The 18,683-nt window shown below is 58.6% G+C and overlaps 1 protein-coding gene across 3 annotated transcripts in view; it reads right to left on the reverse strand.

The window, feature by feature from the left end:
- Window positions 1-18,683, reverse strand: part of NFIX (nuclear factor I X) — a 95,560-nt gene that overhangs the window by 8,858 nt on the left and 68,019 nt on the right. For 2 of the 3 annotated variants that reach the window (XM_044913186.1, XM_021705104.2), the window contains exons 3-8: window positions 12,739-12,801; window positions 12,313-12,387; window positions 11,845-11,965; window positions 10,597-10,733; window positions 7,606-7,728; window positions 5,249-5,424 (exon numbers count right to left, since the gene is read on the reverse strand). In XM_044913186.1, coding sequence (XP_044769121.1) covers window positions 5,249-5,424; window positions 7,606-7,728; window positions 10,597-10,733; window positions 11,845-11,965; window positions 12,313-12,387; window positions 12,739-12,801 — 695 coding nt within the window. The remainder of the gene's footprint in view (window positions 1-5,248; window positions 5,425-7,605; window positions 7,729-10,596; window positions 10,734-11,844; window positions 11,966-12,312; window positions 12,388-12,738; window positions 12,802-18,683) is intronic. The other variant, XM_021705105.2, reaches the window with a different exon arrangement.

Genomic DNA, 18,683 nt, shown 5'->3' on the forward strand with positions numbered 1-18,683 from the left:
TTTTTTTTTTTTTTTTTTTGGTGGTCCTCTTTTGAAGTTGTGGGAGGGACGAGAGGGGGTGTCCGACGAGTGGTTTGTATTTTTCTTAGGGAACATGTTTTAGGTACTGAAACATGCCATCTAACCATATAAGCAGCGCACCTAGAACGCTCATGCTCTTGAAGACCTTCTGCCTCAGCAGGTAAGATGTGTCAGCTCACCCCCACTGTCCCCGGAAAACACACGCATGCCTCCCCTCTGTGGGCCCCTGGGGTGGGGCCAGCTGACCCACCCAAGGACTACAGGCCCTTCGGCGTCTACCCCACATCACGGCCTAGGGAGACACCGGGTACTGGGGGGCTTGCCCTTGACTCCGGCAGCCTGAGGATCATGGGTGCTGGCCCATTTTCTACAGAACAGCCCAAGAGGAAAATCCATCGCTGCCAGCTCCAGTTCCCACGAGGCTCTTCGAGAGGACTTCCCTGTACAGTGCCCTCGGAAGCCTGGGATGCCTGGTCGCCAGATCCATTCCTCAGCTTTATTCCCTCTTGTGCCTCAAACTCAAGTTTCCTCCCCAAGCCCTGTGTGCCTTGCATGCATCAGCCTTTGGGATTCAGGGGACGTAGGCACCACAGGGAGGGGCAGAGGTCCCTGGCCTCTTGCAGGCACAGCTTCCCTGGAGATGCCTCCCTGGAGCTCTGGGCAGTGCTCTCGATGACCACCTACAGCCTGGGCTCAGGTTGGGTGGGCCAGAGCTGAGTCCTAAACAGTCCCCTCACCCGAGGGGCAGAGCTCTGCCCCATCCCCAGCCACCCAGGTGCAAGGCTTTGGGAGGCTCCTGTGCTGCTCCTTCTATTGGTGGGTGAGCCAGCCCAACCTCTATCCTCACTGGTTCCACGTGGATTAGGACGAGACTCCCCAGGGGTCTCCCCTGTGCTAACGGTGTACTCCTTAGTTCAGTGTCTCAGCGCCCGGCTGTGTACCAGGTACTTTACTCAGGTGGTGTCCAATCCTCCAACCCTGTAAGGCAGCAGGTTTTGCCTGGGGCCGGGGTGGTGGGGTGGATTCTGTCCCCGGCAGCGGGCATTAACAATGTCTGGAGACATGTTGGGTAGCACCACTTCCAGGGGTGCTGCTGGCGTCTTGGGGGGGGGTGGAGGCTGGGGATGCTGCTACACACCCCGCAATGCACGAGATGGCCCCCAGGATAAAGGCCCAACAATCCAAACGTTAATAGTGCCATGGCTGGGAAACCCTGATGCAAGGGAAGCTTGATTCTTTCCCTTTCACAACTGGGGAAACTGAGGCTCTGTGCAGCTGAGTGGTTTATCCAAAGTCACCCAGCTGTAACTGATGAGGCCTGAAATTCACAACCATGTCTCTCTCACTCCAGGGACCTTGTGAATTTTTTCCAGCGGGCTCATCCCAACCCTCTTCTCCAACTCCAAAGGTGCTCAGGCTTTTCCCCTCCCCCTCCACAGCTCTGACTGCGTGTAACATAAAATACAAGCCCCCCCGGTTGGGCATTCAAGGCCCCTATGGTGGAGCCCAGATGGGGTCCTCCACCACCCATGCCCCTACATTCACCTCCTCCCAAGTACTCCCCATTGCAAACCAATTGGGGTTTCCAGAACACAGCCTAAGCAGTTGAGGGCTACACATGTGCTCACTGCAGAACCCTCTGTCTACAACACTCCTTCCCACACTCCTTAAGGCCTGCTCAGAAAACACCATCCCCAACATGGGACCAGCCAGATACCCTAAATCACCATCCATCTCTCTCTGCCTTTTTTTTTTCTCAGATACTTGTGACCTCCACCATAGCCTTTGAAGCAGGCTGCCTCCCAGGCTCCCCAGCAAGCCTGGGGACAGCCACCTCCGTGTGGCCCAGGCATGCAGCATTCAAGTCCCACTGACTGAGCTGAATCGACTAGTCCATCCTGCTGCACTTTCAAATCATCGAGCCCCATGTCTGACCCGCGCAGGCCACACCCTTCTGAGCTCTGGCCGTCCGCCCCCTCCTCGACCCTTCACCTCTAAAGACCAGCACCTAGGTCTGACATTGTCCTTCCAAACGGTTCCCTTGATTTGCTCTTTCCTGCCCACTCAGAGGTCCCCTGACAAAAGCAAGTAGGGGCTGCTGATCCCTGTTTGTGTCCTGGGCTGGAGACCCTTTGTGCTAGGTGTCCTTTCAGAAACAGGCAACTGCCTCCCCTCATGTCTGTGGCCTATCTGGTGCCTAGCTTGTTCTTCCATCAGGGCAGGAAACGGGAGTCTCGAGAGATCACAGCCTCACTCCTTTACTCCAGGCCATCCTGAGCTTGGGCCCCCCCCCCAAGGGGCTGGGACATAGAGCCTTCCAGGTAGCCCTTGCTCCCACAGGGTGGCCAGTGCCTTCTTCTAGTCCTCAAGACCTGTCTCCCCTCAGGAGGACCTAAATCATTCATCGCACTTGATGAAGCCAATCCCAGCTTGACATGGCCAGACATCGAAAACCGCTGCTTTACAACATTTAGTTTCTGGAACCTACTTCCAACCAGGCTAGGATATCTCAGCTCTGATCGGGGTACAAGTTGAGGTTTTAAAAAATCTCGAGGTCTTGTGATTTTGCGGTGCCTTGAAACCTCATGAGTTAAAAGCTAGAAGGAACCTGGAGACTGGGATAGCTCTTCACTTTCAATGGACAGGTGAAGACGCAGGCCTGGCCGCTCCGGTGGTGGTGCTTGAGGCTGACCTACAACCAGTCTTCCTGCCTCCCGGAGTCACGCTCTCCCATCGGGCCCTGTGACTTCTCCATCGCGTTCACTGGGCGGTCTCTTCTCTCTGCCAGAAATACAGCTAACCAGGCATCCTCCTTCGGCCCTCGGCATCTCCTCTGAGTGGTGTGTCCATTTGGCCTTGGCCTTTACTGATTTGGCTCTTCTCAATTAGGGCCTCATGCTGTCGTCCGAGGATGAGCACAGGGGTGGTGCCTGGGAACCCTTTTGCAAATTGTAAACATTTTGTATGCATTTTTTTTTTTTTTCTGCAAAGATGATCTGAAACTTCACATTCTCAAAGAGGTTAGGAATTTACTCCTTTAGGCTTTAGATCAATGGTTCTCAAAGTGGATCACCCGACCAGAAACAGCATCACCTGGGAACTTGGGGAGAAATGCAGATTCTCGGCCCCACCCCAGGCCTGCTGAATCAGAAGCAGGTGAGGCCCAGGCACCTGCATGTTATTGAGCCTTTCCGGTGACTCGTGCATGCTAAGACTGAGAACCACTGCTCTGGAGGCAGCCACGGAACCAGAGCAGCCTGGTACTGCCATTCCCTGACACCAGGACAGCTGCGGAGCCTGGGGCCTCTCGCTCACTCCTCCTCCAGAGCCTGCTGCCGAGCCCCAGGGAGAGGCTCACTGAAGACACCCCCCCTCCTCTCTGGGCACAACAGGCCACAAGAGGAAACCCAGAGAGACTGCTCCCCAGCCAGGCTAGGCTCTCTGATCAATCAGAGTGACTGTTTGCCCTCCTGTCTGCAGTGTTTTATCCATCTGCCTTCTGGACCAGATGAGCCCTTAATCTTGAACCGTCAAGTCAGGGGAGAGGCTCAGGACCCAGCCATCATCAGGATGCTTAAGGATGGATTGACCCATATTCCCGAGGGTGAGTTAGGTTTGGCTCTTTGGGCTAAATTGGTCCCTCAGGTCAGTCTCATTTTGGTTAACCCCAGCTGCCTCTGTGGGTGAGAAGGCAGGCAAGGTGGAGTTCCTGGACTCTCTAATCCATATTCCAGACCCAGGGCGCTGGGACATGGGCTGGTAGCTCCCGTAGAGTCTGCTGGCATCTCTGAAGGAGGCGTAGTAGCTTTTGGGGGTCATGGCCACTTCTCCCTCCATGCCCCTAAAAGTGGACAGAGCTTGTCCAGAGAGGTGGGCAAGGCTCTGAGTGCGCTAAGGAGTTGCAGAGCCAGCAAGAGAAACCTCACAGGGAAAAGGGGAGAAGGAAACGAGGAAAGCAGAAGGAGGGAGAACAGGAGAGAGGGAAGAGGACCAGCTTCCGTTCTGGACAGCAAGAGTGAGGAGGCTGAGCCGCAGCCCAGCCCCAAATCAATACACCAGCACTTAGCAAATGCCCATGTGTACAGGCCGCCCTGAGGCAGCACTGGGCTGCGTGGCCAAGGGCCGCCCACGGCTCTCCCTGGGCCACCTTTGGCACAGGCTTCCGAACACCTTTCCCCACCACGGCCCTTTGAGCGTCCTTCCCACCTGACCTCTCACAACGGGTTTCCAGGCTGGGCCAACTGCGGGGAGAGGGGCTGGGCCTTCTCACAGTGCAGTGTGCTGCTGGGACTCTACAGCCTTCCTAGGGGTCTAGGGACCACTGTGTCCCAACCCGGAGTGCTCCCAGGGACGAAGGGAGGACCCCTGTCTCACTGAAGGGTCACCTCTGGCCCACCACTGTCTGGGATAAGCCCTTTGCTGAGGGCCTGTGTTTCTGCTTGTCAGTGACTGGGCCCTAGGGCCTGCTGACGGAGAAGGGCAGTGGGCGACAGAGCTCCATGGGCAACCAGCGTCTCTCCTAGGCTGAGGAGCAGAAGGGCGTCGCTCCAGAACAATAACTGACCAGGGAACCTCTTGCTAAGAGTTCTGCCAACAGGAGACTCCACAACAGCTCCTGTTGGAAGGAAGGAGGGCCTTTCCTCTACCGAGGGCTTCTCACCCGGAAATGATGATGCCCCCAGGGCACACATTCTTGATCATCAGGACTGGGGGGGGGTGATGCAGCTTGCATTAGGGGGGGGGGGGGGGCGCGGATGCTGCTCAGTACCCCACAGTGCACGGGACAGCCCCACAGAACAAAGAATGAACAGCCCAGATGTCAATAGTGCCAAGGCTAGGAACCCTTGGCCTAGAACCTACACAATCCTTGTAGCTCTGAGGTTTTAAGAGGGGTGTTACGAGGTAAGGAGTCCAGGCCGGGTTGGATAGATCACGGATACACTCTTACTGGGGGCACAGAGACCGAGGGGAGGGCGAGGAGCGCGAGCAAAGCAGGCCCGGCCACTGCCCCCGCCCCCAACTCTGGACTGTGACAGACAGGCCCTGGCATTACACACGGACCCCTACCCCCAGATCCAGAAGACGGAGGTGTTTGGCACTACCGACTCTCTGCCGCTCCAGCCCCAGGAGGGCTCCCGGCTTTCGGACCCTCTCCCTGTGAGCCCCGAGACAGACGGACGGATGCAGAGATGAGCTGTGGCAGGGCTCCTGGGGCCTCTGGACTCACCTGTCCGGCGGCCTGGCCCGAGCCGTCCGAGCACACGAACTGCACAAACTCCTTCAGCGAGTCCTGCCCGTGGTGGTGGTGGTAGCGGATGGTCGGGTGCGTGAAGTACGGGCTCGACTGCTGGATGATGGATGTGGAGGGGAAGTGCAGCGCTGATGCTGTGGCCCGGGGACTCCCTGCGTGCACGTGGGCAGGAAGAAGAGGGCATCAGGGCTTAGCAGGTAGAGGGGCGCGCGATGGAAGACGGGGCGGTGGCGGGGGGATTGCTGGTCAGACAACGCACTGAGGAACCAGACGAAAAGGGAGAATGGGGTAAGATCAGGGCCAGGACCAGGGTGAGGAGAGTGAGGCACCGGCCTCTGGTGAGAAAGTTAAGGCAGTGCCAGATGATTCGGCAATCGAGGTAAGTAATATCTTAATGCAGTATTTTTAAAAAGCCGAACTGGCGGAGCGCCTGCGCGGCTCAGTCGGTGAAGCACTGGACTCTTGATTTTGGCTCAGGTCATGATCTCAGGGTCGTGATCGCAGGGCTGTGACATCGAGTGAGCGCCACGCCGGGCTCTGCGCTCAGTGGGGAGTCTGCTAGAGATTCTCTCTCTCTCCCTCGGCCCCTCCCCGCCAAAACAAATAAATAAATCTTTTTTTTTTAATACTTTTTAAAATAAAAAGTTCAATTGGCAAACTAGGGCTGGTCAGCCAGCTGCTTGTCTTTGTGATAAAGTCTGATTAGAAGCAGGGCTGGAGCTAGGGTGACACGAACAAGGCAAGGTCAGGCAAATGCAAGGCCAGTCCCCTCTTTTGTTTAAAACGTTGATAGCTATTCCTTGTATATTTTTTTGCAATCGTTTCAATTTTTTAAAAATATTACATTAAATATTATTTATCTTGATGGCTAAGGTTTTGGTGCCTCCTGACACTCTGCATTGTGGTGAGCGCCTCACTGCCTTCACCCTGGTCCAGGCCTAGGTGCGAGTCTGGGGGAGGGAAGGAGGAGGCCAAGGACTCCCAGGCTCTGGCTAGAGACGGGGCAGCTTGCCTGTGCAGGACAAGCCCTTGAAATGCATACACCCGGCTCCTGCACGCACATGACCGTGCCTCTGGCCGCTGCTGCCCAGGCCCTGTTCCTCCGTGCTCAGCCCCACGGTCCTTGCACACGCATCCTCCCCACACACAGCTCCCACCCCGGCGCAGGCCCCAGCTCTTCCCTGGGCCCAGTCCTCCCCCTCCGGTCTGTTTCCAATCAGCTCGCTCTTGCTCTCAGTTTCATTAGGGGGCTGAGCAAACTTGGCTTCTCTCTGGAGTTCATAAAAGCTGAGCCGAGCTGGGCCTGCCGCCCTCCCGCTGCCTGCACACAGGCCTGGGGTCCCCGCCCCCACCTTGTGGCCACCACACCCTGCCCCAGTGCAGGCTGCCTCTGGGCTCTCAGCCAGGAGGCCCCGAGGAGGAGGCTGGGAGGGTAAACTGCACTCTTCTCCGTGTCCTACAGAAGGGCCCGCAAGACGGCAGGCGGGTGGACACAGGCAGTGTCCAGAAAAAAGCCCAGGCCTCTTTCTGCCAGAAGGGTACCAAGGGGGGGAAAAAGCAAATGAGGGAGCAGGGAGGCTGAGGACTCAGTTCCCACAACTTCCTGCCAGATTCCATCCCCTCAGGAACGCTGAGCTGTCCCCACGCCCCCACCCCCACCAAGCACCCTCTCCTGAGACAGAAGCAAGAGAGCCCCCAGAGGGAGTGGGCTTGCTCCTTTCCCTGGAGAACAACCCAGGTGCTACCAGCCCCTTGGCCTAGCCCTTCACTTTCGGAAATGGGCACGGAGGGCCTGAGAAGGGGGCCTGGGCTCCCCTGAGTGCTCTTGTCAATTTGTGCCCCACAGCGCCCCAAGTTGGTGCTGGGAAACCAGACCCTGGGCTCAGCCAGGAGCTAGGAGACAAGAGGTGAAAGGAGGACAGAGGGAGAAGCCTGAGCTTTCCCACCCACAACGGGCAGGAGGAAAGGAGAGCGGACAGGAGTGGGTCTGAGGCCTCCGTCGTCACAGGCAGGTGGGAGAGGGCCTTGGGACAGGCCGGTGCAGCACAGCACACACATGCGTGCACACACAAGCACACACGCACGCACCCATGCACAGACGTGCACATGGGGAGTGAGAAGCAAGTGGGAGGGTGCTTGGGAACGGGGTGAGGAGGGGCTGCCGCGGAGGGAGGGCCCATTCCCATGCCCACCCTCCGCCAGACCTCGGCCTACTCAGAGAGCTTGCGGCTGTCACTCCAGGGCTGGAGCCCCGGCTCCTTCACCTGGCCAGCTGCCCCTAAGTGCTCCACCGCCTCCCCCACTGCCCCCCTCCAAGCCCCCCCATTTCTCACCTGGTCTGACTCCAGCAAGCACAGGCAGCGGGTGGTGAGTGAAAGCCATGCGCGGGGAGCTGCCCTGAGAGGAGAGGGCACTGCAGAAGTCCAGCTTTCCTGACTTCTTTAGAGAAGCCGGGCCTGGGGGGAGGAATCAGCAACACAGGGCAGGTTTAGCTGGGCCGAGGCGAGAGCAAGGGAAGGTGGGAAGCCAGCAGCTAGCTCCTTCTCTCCTCGGGCCCCCTCCCGGCTACCCCTTCCCCACCACACCCCCTTCCTATCTCCTTTGCCCCATTCCGGCTCTGGTTCTCAGGCCCGGTATGCCGATGGGCCAGCTACAGGTGCTCTGATCGGAGAGGAAAACGAGACCCTTGGGTGCGCTGGGTAGGAGATGAGCAAGGGGGCTCATCTTGCTCCCTGATGAGCAGATAAGGAGCTCATAGGGCACAGGATGAAAAGGTGGGATGCAGGGGCAAGGGGCAGGGAAGGTGTGCAGGAGGAGCCCTGGGGAGCCAGCTTCAGAGTGAGGGGGGACCCGGAAGAGGGATGGGTTTGGGTCTGCTCTGTGGGGGCCCTGGACTGGGGGAGGCTCTGGTAGGAAGAAGCCACCAATCCTCAGGAGGGACCGTAGGGGTGATACAACACCCGACAAGAGAGTTGGGAAGGGGCTGGAGGACCTGGGCGGGCACTGGGGGCAGCGCGGGACAGGAAAGGACTCCCCTGCCAGGGGATCCAGAGGCTGGGCAGTTGTAGGATGGGTCATTTCGGGGCTTTGCTCTGCTCCTGGTGCCAGAGATGGGGTGGCATTCAGTGGGAGACAGGGCCACAGAGAACACCCCGTTGCAGCTCTGCCTGAAGGATCCCGATGCTGCCAACCAAGGTCATCTCTGTGCCAGGCGGGCATGATGTCTAAGTGATGCTCTGACACAGCAGGGCCCCTGGGCCAGGTCCTCCAGGGGAACTTGTCTCCTGTCCTGGGCTGAGCCTGGAGAAGGCCGTGCCCAGGATGGGAGGGCTAAGATGGAGTGGTGGAGATCTGCAGAGCTGCCATCTTTCAGTCTGAGTGGGGGGGGGGGGGTGGGGGCTGCAGTCTTAACCGCAGAGGGAAGCGGTGGGGGAAGGGCGAACTCCCAGCCGCCAGCAGAGGTGTTATCTGGCGGCAGCTGTGTGCCACCTGATAGCTGGCACAGTGCGGGGGTGGGGAGCACCCCCACCAGCTGTGCACAGCTGTCCCTGTGGCCGCACAGCGCCTCCCCAGCTGTTCCCTGTCCTGCAGCTGGGCTGCTTAATTGGCGATTTGTCGCAGCGCAGGGAAACAACACCGCAGGAGGCGGGGTGCGGGTACGGAGGAAAAAAAGGGAAAGCAAGGGAGCTGGGGGTGCTGCAGGAGGATGTTGGGGGCCGTGCATGGCAGGACAGCTAGAAGGAGCAGAAATGACAGGCACTGGAGCAGACAGCTGAGAAATAAGAGTGGGAGCCAGAGAGGGGACAGCTCTTTGAGCACCAGGTCAGGGCAGAGGGACCTGGGGGCTGAGCCCCAGGAGACAACGATGGATGTGGCTCTCAAGGCACTTGAGTCCTTGAGGGGCAGTCAATTAACTGAGGCCCTGGCTGTGGAGTCTTCGGGGCCTTTTCAACCCCTTCTCTCTCTCCCAGGGAAGTATCTGGGCTGTGTCGACCCAGGTCCCTGCTTGCCACATGAAACCCTGGGAGAGACACCCGAAGACTCGCCGGAGAGCTGTCCCACAGAGGTGAGCTTTGCTCTTGGTCTGGAGCCCACTCCCCAGGCTCATCTGGAGATGAGCCCTCCTTCCCTCCACCCAGGGAGCCGAGAGCAGGGAGCTTGTGCAGACTGTATCTGGGCCACAGGAAAGCAGGAGCGCCTCCCCACCCTTCTGCCTTGCTTTTCCCCCAGCCCCTGCCCCGACCCATCCGCCTGGCCTATCTCTGTAGAGGCACATCTGGAAAACACCAGGCAAAGCGACATCAGGTCAGGCCTTCCTCTTCCTGCCTCAAGAGCAAAGCTCCCGTTCCCAGGCCTGACCAGAGCAGACATGCCCCATGTACAATCCCCACACACGGGTCTACACTCTCTGGCCCCAAGACCCTCGCACCTCAAGGACACACACAGGTTGTACCCTCAGTGCATCAGGCAGAAGTCTCCCGCAGCCAGGCTCCTTGTACATGTATCGTGCACACACACACACACCAGCACGTGCACACACGCGTACTCTCCTTCCTTTCCTTCTGGGTTCTCTGGGTCTGCTCATGCCTCCAGTCAGGACTGGAAGTGAAGGTGGGTGGGTTCACCAAGAAAGGGGTGGTTGGAGGGTACTGGGAGGACTGGCCAGGCTTCCCTTAGACCTCCGCCCTTCCCTAGCTTTCCTGCTTGATTGGAAAAATGATTCTGGTCATTCTTTACTAGGCTCCGCTCCTCTCTGTGATGCTGGGCCCTTCAGACCAGTGGTTCTCAAGATGATTCTGTTCTCCTCTCCCCTATGCCGGGGGATATTCAGCAATGTCCAGGGACATTTTTAGTCATTATACTTTGGGGAGGAGTGGGGAGTTACTACTGGCTGGTGGGTGGAGGCCAGGGTTGCTGCTCAATGCCCTACAGTGCATAGGATGGCCCCACCCCAGAGAATGATGTGGCCCCAAATGTCCATGGCACCCAGACTGAGAAACTGCTTTAAACCATGAGGACCACAGAGCTGGGGCAACTTCTCCAGGGAAAGAGCAAGAGGAGGAGACCACGAGAGCTCAGTGCCTGGGGCCTCTGCTTTCCTTCCACCACACCCATGGGCTCTGCTGCCCACGTAGGGACAGCCCAGCTCCTTGCCTCCACTCCCTCCTTCGGCCTGGTCTGCCCTCCTCTGGAAGATCAGGAGGCAAGAAGACAGGTAGTGCCACCCCATAGCAGGGGAACCAGAGGGAGGCTCGCCAAGTAAACCAAGAGGGAAGAAGAGGCTCCAGCCGCCCCGCTCCGGGTGGGCCCTGCAGCGCCCATACCTGCATCCACATCGTTGGGCCACCCACTGGACTGGCTGCTGCCGGCTGCTGGGGAGCGGCCTGTACCAGGATAGAAGACATCATCCACAGGGCTCTCCATCTCGCTGTCATCGATGGACTTGGGGCGCTTGGTGGTGCTGGGGAAGACGAGAGGGATCAGGTAGGCCAAAGGAAGACGGAGGTACAGCTCCTCAAACCGAGGGAGGCTGCACTGATGACCTGTCGTGTGGGGAGCAGGTGCCTGATGACAGCAGCACCCCTAGGCACTCACTACGTGCCCAACCCTGAGACTAGACTGGCCCCGGAGTCCCTCGGGGCCCAGCCCACCTGCTCCTCCTCCTTGAGCCCCTTCTCAGGGCACGATGCCCTCATCCACTGAGCTGCCCAGGTCAAAGAGGGGGCAAAAGCCTCCTGCACTGCCTCCCTGGCCACTTGCCAGGGACAAAAATCCCAAAGGGTGCTACAAAACTCAGACATCAAGATACTATGTTATTTTATATTAAAACGGTACTAACATGAAGCTATTATGGTATTATAATGTAATATTTTAAGAAATCAAAATGAATGCCAAAAACCTCACAATGAACCAAAAGTCTAAGTTTTTTTAAAAAAGCACAGGATCCCTCCCTGCCCTGAACAATTGGTCCTGACAAGGGCTGAATGTATCCACCTCCCAAACACCTCTCAATTCGGTCCCACCCTCTCACCCCACTCCCCCACCCAGCTCAGGCCCTCCTCTACTCCAGCCTCTAACTGGCCTTCAGTCCTGCCCACACATGCTGCTGCGAGGGGTGCTTTCTGGAACACATATCCCCAGCATCTCCTGCTTCAAACCCTTCAGTGGGTTTTAAGTCTAAATACCTTCCAGAGCCCTCTTTGGGGGTCCCACCAGGATGTCCATCCTTGGCTGGGATGGGGGCTGCTCTACTTGGAGCATCCACCCCATGCCTGTCCGGGCTCAAATGTCACTTCCGCAAGAGAGAGGCCTTCTCAGATCCCCACTGGGAGTGCCTTCCAGGCACAGTCGTGCCTTGTTTGGGCTCAGGTCCCCAGCACCAAATGCCCAGCGACAGCACGAAGCAGGAAGCTCAGGGGGTTGGTAGCGTGGTGGGCCCCGGCTGCTCTGGAGCCCACGCCCTCAACAAGGAGTGACCTTCTAAGGCACCCGGGCCTTGGAAGTATGGCTGCCCGCAGCACCTGAGATGGCCTGGGGATGGAGGTGGGGGGAGGCCAGGGTGCTGCGCTCACCTGGTGGAAGGAGGGGAGGTGATGGACCGCCGCCCCAGGGTCACCTGGTTTATGTTGTAGTAGCTGGGACTCTCCAGGTCTGCCAGTGAGAAGTTGGGCCCTGATGCTGTCGCAACAGGAGCTGGGAAAAGGCAAGAAGGTGATAAGGTTTGAGGTGTGGAAGGCCCAATGGGGCCTTGTTTTGTTGTCATGAGCAGCTCCCCAGAAGCCTCCTCCTGGTTGGGGGTCTTTGGGGAAGAGCCCTTGGTTGTGATTTTTTTCCTACAAAGCAGTGGAGATTAGAGAATGGGCTCTCTGGGCGCCTCCACTCCACCTAGCCCAGTACCAATGGGCAGAGTGTCCCAGGAAACCCTGTCTGCCCCTCTGCCAAGACCCCACCAGGGGTGGGCCACATGGGGTCTGAGTCCCACCTCCTTACAGCCCCAATCTGCTGAGCTCAGCCCTGGATGAAAGAAAGAACTCACTTACTCTGTGATACTCTCACCAGCTCCGTCACATTCCAGACCCCGGAAGTCACAAAACAGTCCTGGAAACTTAAGTGCCCTGAAGAGGGGAAAGCACAAGTGAGTGAGTCAGGCAAGGCTAGGAGGGGCTGCCTGCCTGTTTCCCCGAAGCTCTCCCCACTCTTGCTTTGACTCCCTCCCTCCCAAGCCTCACATTCCAGACACAGGCTGGCCCTCAGGGGCCCTCATGTCTACACAGAAGAGTGAGTATGCTTCAGGTGAGCCCCCACCCCTTCGGATGTCAGCTGAAGTTTAGTTGAGCAATGGCTGAGTAAAGGAGAAGAAATGGAGGGAGAGCGGAGGCCAGGTTGGCCAGGGGTGGGAGAGCAGGTGGGGGCAGGGCAGGCCACAGAGGCTAGGCATGGGCCAGCGGGAGTTGGGGGGCACTGACCGTTGGGCAGTGGTTTGATGTCCGCATCTCCTTGCTGGTTTGAACTATCTGATTGTCCGGATTCTGCAGGAGACACAAAGGAGAGAATGGGTCAAGATCAAAGTGCGCCCCACACACCAGCCAAGCAGCTGCCCCTCCAGCCCTGTAAACACCTTCACAGCACCCTCTCCTCGGAGGGGAGTAGCCTAGGGAGACCCGAAGAGAGGAGGAAGTGCATCCTACGGACACTGGAGCCAGATCCTGCTCCGTGGTGGGGTATCCTGGGCACTGCGGGGTGGTTGGCAGCAGCGCTGGCCTCCACACACTAGATTCCAGTAGCACCCAAGTCTTGACAACCAACACTGTCTGCAGACACTGCCCAATGTGCCTAGCAGCAAAGTCGCCCCCGGGTGAGCAGCAATGGCTGAGAATCAGCACGAGGACGGTGCCCACGAGAGAAGCCAGTGACCATCTCTTTGCACAGCTGGGATGAACCCAAGGGTCCCCCATCCTCCATTCGGCTCAGGCTCCCAGCGGAGCAGCCCCTTCCTTCTCTCACTTCATTAATTACAGCCATTCCTGTCAGCCTGAACCCCCCCCAACCTCACCTTTATGCTTACAGGCAGTGCCTGGCAACACGGAGGGGGAGGTTTGCCCTGGCGCCGTCGCCCGCTCTGTGCCAGCCTGTCTGGGCTGTCTCATGCCCCAGTGCCACAGCTGCTCAGAGGGAGCCCCGAGACAAGGGCCCATTGTGCGGTGGGAGCTCACAGAGGGCTGGGGCAGGGTGGAGTGCGTGTGTGAATATTTTGCTGAGCTTGGGAAAGCCCCCCCCACCCCCGCCCCCCAGGTCCTCAAAGCTTTGTGTGCCAGGGGCACAATGGGGACCTCCAGAATGCCTGCCCAGGCACGACAGCTGGCGAGAGGATGGCAGAGGGGGGCCAGGGCAGGTTGTGGGGCAGGAGGAAGGCTAGGCATTTGGTAAAGAATCGGCTGCTCACAAGGGGACAATGTGGGGGTGGCATCGGAAAACCGCGCCCTGGTATTGGCCAAGGCTCTGCCCAACTCTTTGACCCTGCCTCCTGAGTCTCACCCGCCACCCCAAGGTCAGCCTACTGACTGGAGAGTCCATCCCTCACTGGCCTCACAGCCAAGCTGCTCACATTGGGGAGTGACCAGCAAGGAAGCTCCTAAAGAACAACGAGATGGGGGCCCAAGAGATTGCAGCAAAGTGCCCTGTGGCCACTAGGCCACTCAGGAGGGATGGAAGAGTGATGGATGAGGGGGGCTGGTAAGAAAAACAGCATCCCTCTGGGAGCGAGGGCCCAGGCTTTGCTCAAGCCAAGTTTTTGGCCACCTGCCTTGATGTGACCGGTGAGAAAGGGCAGGTTGCCTACAGGACAGTTTCAGTCCCCACTTCCCCATTCTTTACCTTGTTTAGTTTTTTAAGTCCAAAAAAATAAAATAAAATAAAATCTTGTCACAAATCAAGAAAACAAGTTTATAAGGAAAATGCTAATGATGGCCCCTCAGCCCCTCCAATTTGGGGTGCAGCCTGCCACACCTCCCTTTGTGTTCACCGCTGTGGTGTGTTTGGGGATGGTGAATCCTACCCCGCGCCACCTCTTTGCTACTGGCACTCTCTGCTCTGGAGACAATCTACAGGACCTCCTCCCATGCTCCCAGGAGGGCACCCTCTCTGTGCCACAGTGTCTTGTGGGTATGAATTTTGTCATTCTCTCGCCCTGGCCTATTCCTGGCTATCTAGGTCTGATTCAACCCCCCCTGCCAGTCCAAGAAGGAGCAGGTGAGGGGCTGAGGTACTGGGTGGTCCACTCTAGGACCTCCCTAGACCCGGGGTGCCCCGAGCCTGCTTCATCTCCCAGGGCTGCCCTCTCCTCCATTCAAAACTTAGGAAGGGCAGAGCCACAGGCCCAGCGTGTGGAGCCCATTGAGGGGCACATGCTCCGGGCTCTGCTGCCCAGGGGCCCCTGCTACTGACCCCACCCATTCTGGGACCAACTCAGTCCCCACCAGCCTTCCAGGTTTGGGTCCGTGGAGTTGCGGGAGCCAGAGGAGTCCACCCAGGGGTGTAGTCCCAGGCCCCCTGAACACGGCCAGGTGGAGACAGAAAGCTGCGCGCACGCGCACATCCAGCGCAAGGACAGAAAGGCGAGAGAGAACCCGACAAAGAGATGGAGGTGGGCCAGCGACTACGGCAGAGACAAATGGGGCTCCAGGAGAGCGCTATAGACAGGAAATCCTTCTAAACCAGGATACTGTCCCGAAACGTTATTGCTGTTATTACTATTAGCTTGATGTAAAGGAGCCAGCGGGAGTGAGGATCCAGCGCAGGCGAGGCCCGCTGCCACGCGCCTCCAGGCGCTGCTGGCAGCCATTTTAGCCCTTGGCAGCCATCTTACGGCTGGCGGCCCAGCCAGCGTCCCCACAATGCCACCCCCGCCGGCCCCCGGCATGCTCAGCTCAGCTCCAGGACAAAAGGCAGAAACGCTGGAAATCTGGACCCAGGCTCGGAGGCTCAGGAGCCAGCCCTGCAGCAGGGGCAGCTCCAGCCAGGGCCCCACCGCCCTGCTCTAGCAGCACCCCCTTCACCCTCGCCGCCGGCACCCAGCGGAAGGGGAAGGGAGGGTTAAAGCCGGGGCCCTGGGGGCACCATGGTCCGCTCAAAGGCACTGAAGCCCCCACAGGCCAGTCGCAGGCCCTGGGGCTCAACTAGGACCCCTGCCCTGACAGGGCAGTAAGGGACATGATGGGGGCAGGCCCTTGTCCACCCAGTGGACAGACGGGGCAGGGGGCTGGCAGGAGCCCATACAGCAGCTGCAGCACCAAACAGCCACCGGGCCCTGGTGGACAGGCTTCTAGGGAGGGTGAGGAGACCACTGCCCCCCGCCCCCAGGGGAGGGAGCCAGCCAGCCAGCTTTCTTGGGCTCTTAGGGGAGCTGTGCCCCAAGGTCTGGGCCTACTCTAGACAGCCCTCTGGGATCAGAGGCTGCACCACAGGCTAGCACACCAGGGAGCATGACACCCCAGCATCTTGACTCCTTTCCCTGTTGAGCTCCCTGGGGGAGGGGATAACCCCAGGCCTCAGGACAGACAGGAGGAAGGTCCCTTTATGACACCCCTCCCCACGCCCCGCCTCATGGCTGCTCAGCTTTTATCTGGCAGAATGGGGCTTATCAGAGCCACCAGCTGAACAAACATACAAATCCACGGTTAGTGAGAAAAAACCCTCTGCCTGAACTCTTTATCTCCTGTTCACAGGCCCCACGCACTGCCCCCTGCCAACAGCACAGGAGGAGACCTGACTGCTGCACAGCGGGGGCTCCTCTCTCCGCCGTCCCCCACCCCCTCGCCTCCGACCCAGAACAGGGTGGCTCTCCCCTGGCAGTCCCTGCCGGCGGGTTTGCATGAGTAAGTTGCAGCCACATGGGAGCCCCCCTCCAGTGTCTGCTTTCTCGCCAGGGATAATGGGCCAGCTGGTGGCCTGTGGGCCAGTGGAGGGGCAGGGACAGTGTTGGCTAGCACAAGGCAGACAGGTGCCCAGCTCCATCTTTTATCCTCCCCCCACACCCTCCCCTGGCCCACGCCCCTGAGGCTGTCACTCTGATTCCCCAGCCTTCCAGGGCCACATCCTCTAGAAGCCTCTCTGGCCTCGGCTCTCTTCAGCCTGGCTGCCAGAGCGGTGGGGACCCTAAGTGCACACCCCCGGTTCAGGGCCACCCTAAGGTCAGCAGAGCAACCCTAGCCCCCCCGCCTGCACCTCTCTTCAGAGACTACTGCTGCCTTCACACCCTAGAGACTGGAGATGGGAAAGAGCAGCCAGGGGCACCGCTACCTCCCTTTGGCCCTGACACCACTCAACCTTTCCCTCTATCCTGGCCCTGAAGACCAGAGAGCATCTTCCCTGGTTTTAAGCTTCCTCGCATGAGGCCCATCTAATATAGCCTCCTAAAAACAGTCAGCCACTGTGTCCGATGCCTGGGCTTGATGCCCTGGGCAGACAGGTATCAGGGTCCCTGAGCCCGGGCCAGGTTTGGGGATGGAGAGAAGCTCAGAGCCCACAGCTTATTCTCCATGCTCTCGGTGGTTAGGCCAGCTCATGTCACCCACAGGAGCATGCTCTGCTGACTGCCCTCTGCGTGGGACCTGGGCTACTCATGTGATCCACACCTCAAAGGCAGAGGCCACCTGCCCGCAGTGCCTGAGGACCCTGGCCACTATGGAGGCTTCCGGAAGGGAGGGCTATGCAAGGGCAGGTGACAGATCTGGACTCTGTCTCAGCATTGCTTCTGGGTCTGCGGCTACTCCCTGTTCATCTGCACACATATCACCAGGCCCCCCCCCCCCCCCCCGCCCCGGCATCGATGGCCTATGGCCTTCTGCAGTATCCAGACCCGGGCCAAACTCAGCCAACAGTTGGCAGTGTGGGCCCCTCTTCCTTAGGTTCCTCCATATCCCCTGAAATAGCCACAAAGCTCCCCCCCCCCCCACCCCCAGTACTGCCTTTCTCAACCCTGCACCAGTTCCACCTTCTCAGTCCTTGAAGCCCCTCTACTTGCTTTATTGAGCTCTTCACCTTTCCCTTTGGAATCCCATTTCTGGTCTCATTTTTCTTTCTTGGCTCCACACTCCTCTCTCTGTCCTTCCTTCTCCTTCACGTTCCCTTTCTCAGGCTCTCTTTCCTCTCCCAACCATGCCTGTTTCTGTGTGTGTGTGTGTGTGTGTCCAGAAGCACTCTGCCTCTTCATGGGAGCTCTGGAGGGGGAGCTCCAGCAGCTAGGAGGAGCCCAGTGTTGCACACGAACCCCAACTGACAGCATGTTATATATATGTATGTATATTTCCAGTCACAGACGGGCAGATATTTATGGCTCCCACTAGGTAAAGGAGGAATTCCTGCTTGCTGCAGGGAATGCTCTGCCTCGGCTCCCACCCGAAACAAACCCTCTCTGTGAAAGGGGCCACATGTAACTTGCTGGCCGGCTGCCTCCACGCACATCACTGACAGAGTGAGTTCTTAGGTGGCCAAGAGGAGCGGAAAGACCCAGCTCAACCACACCCACACGTGCATACACTCGGGCGAGCACAGTCAAACACGCACGCATTTGGACATACCACCAGCAATTTCCTGCCGTCCCACAGGGGTAAAATGAGATGATGCATTCAGAGCTGCGGTCCCACTGTGCACTGCATGCTCAGTGCTTAGCACTGGGCCAAAGAGGAGCCCGCCTCTAGCTCTGCTGGACCACTGACCTCTGGGGGCTATAGAGGACAGCCCCCAGAGTTCTCCGTTTGCTTGCCCTTCCCCAGGCTCTCTCCAGGTCTGAGATTCAAGAAGCAGGGTGGGGGTGTGCTCTGTTCCGGGGGTGCTGTCCTCTGAAGGGCTGATGCAATTCAGGAGCTGATCCTGGCACTCCCCAGGGTGGCACTCCCCTCCCCCTACCTGTCTCTCCCCTCTTCTGTGATTCCAGAGCATCCAGGGCACTGGAAATCCAATCTCAAGGGGAGCCAGAGGCCTGGCCTGCAGCAATCAGAGCAGGAGAATGTAACTATTGTGCCTCTTGAAACCTAAGTCCGAGAATCTGAGACACCCTGAGGAGGGGAGCGGTGGACGGATGGGGGGCTAGGGAGACAGGTCACAGAGGGGTTCTCCCCATCTCTGCAAACAGGCGACTTGGGACTGAGGAAGTCCTTGAGAGTGCAGGGCAGCCAGAGGGCAAAGAGGGGAGGGGCTCAACCTCGGCCAGGCCCAGGGAGCTTCTAGGATCTTTCCTTCCCTCTTTCCACTCTGCAGTCCACCCCCATGAGCCAGCCAGCTTGTGCGTGTGCACACAAGCCCTGGAGCCATCCTGAGGTTTATCCGCCTTCTGTTGTCCCTAGAACCCCACATGGTGGGAGGCAGGAGCATGACCAGGAAGCACAGCCCTGAAGATATGGGCAGGGGTACG

The sequence above is a fragment of the Neomonachus schauinslandi genome, chromosome 1 (assembly GCF_002201575.2).
Source record: "Neomonachus schauinslandi chromosome 1, ASM220157v2, whole genome shotgun sequence".
Lineage (NCBI taxonomy): Eukaryota > Metazoa > Chordata > Mammalia > Carnivora > Phocidae > Neomonachus > Neomonachus schauinslandi.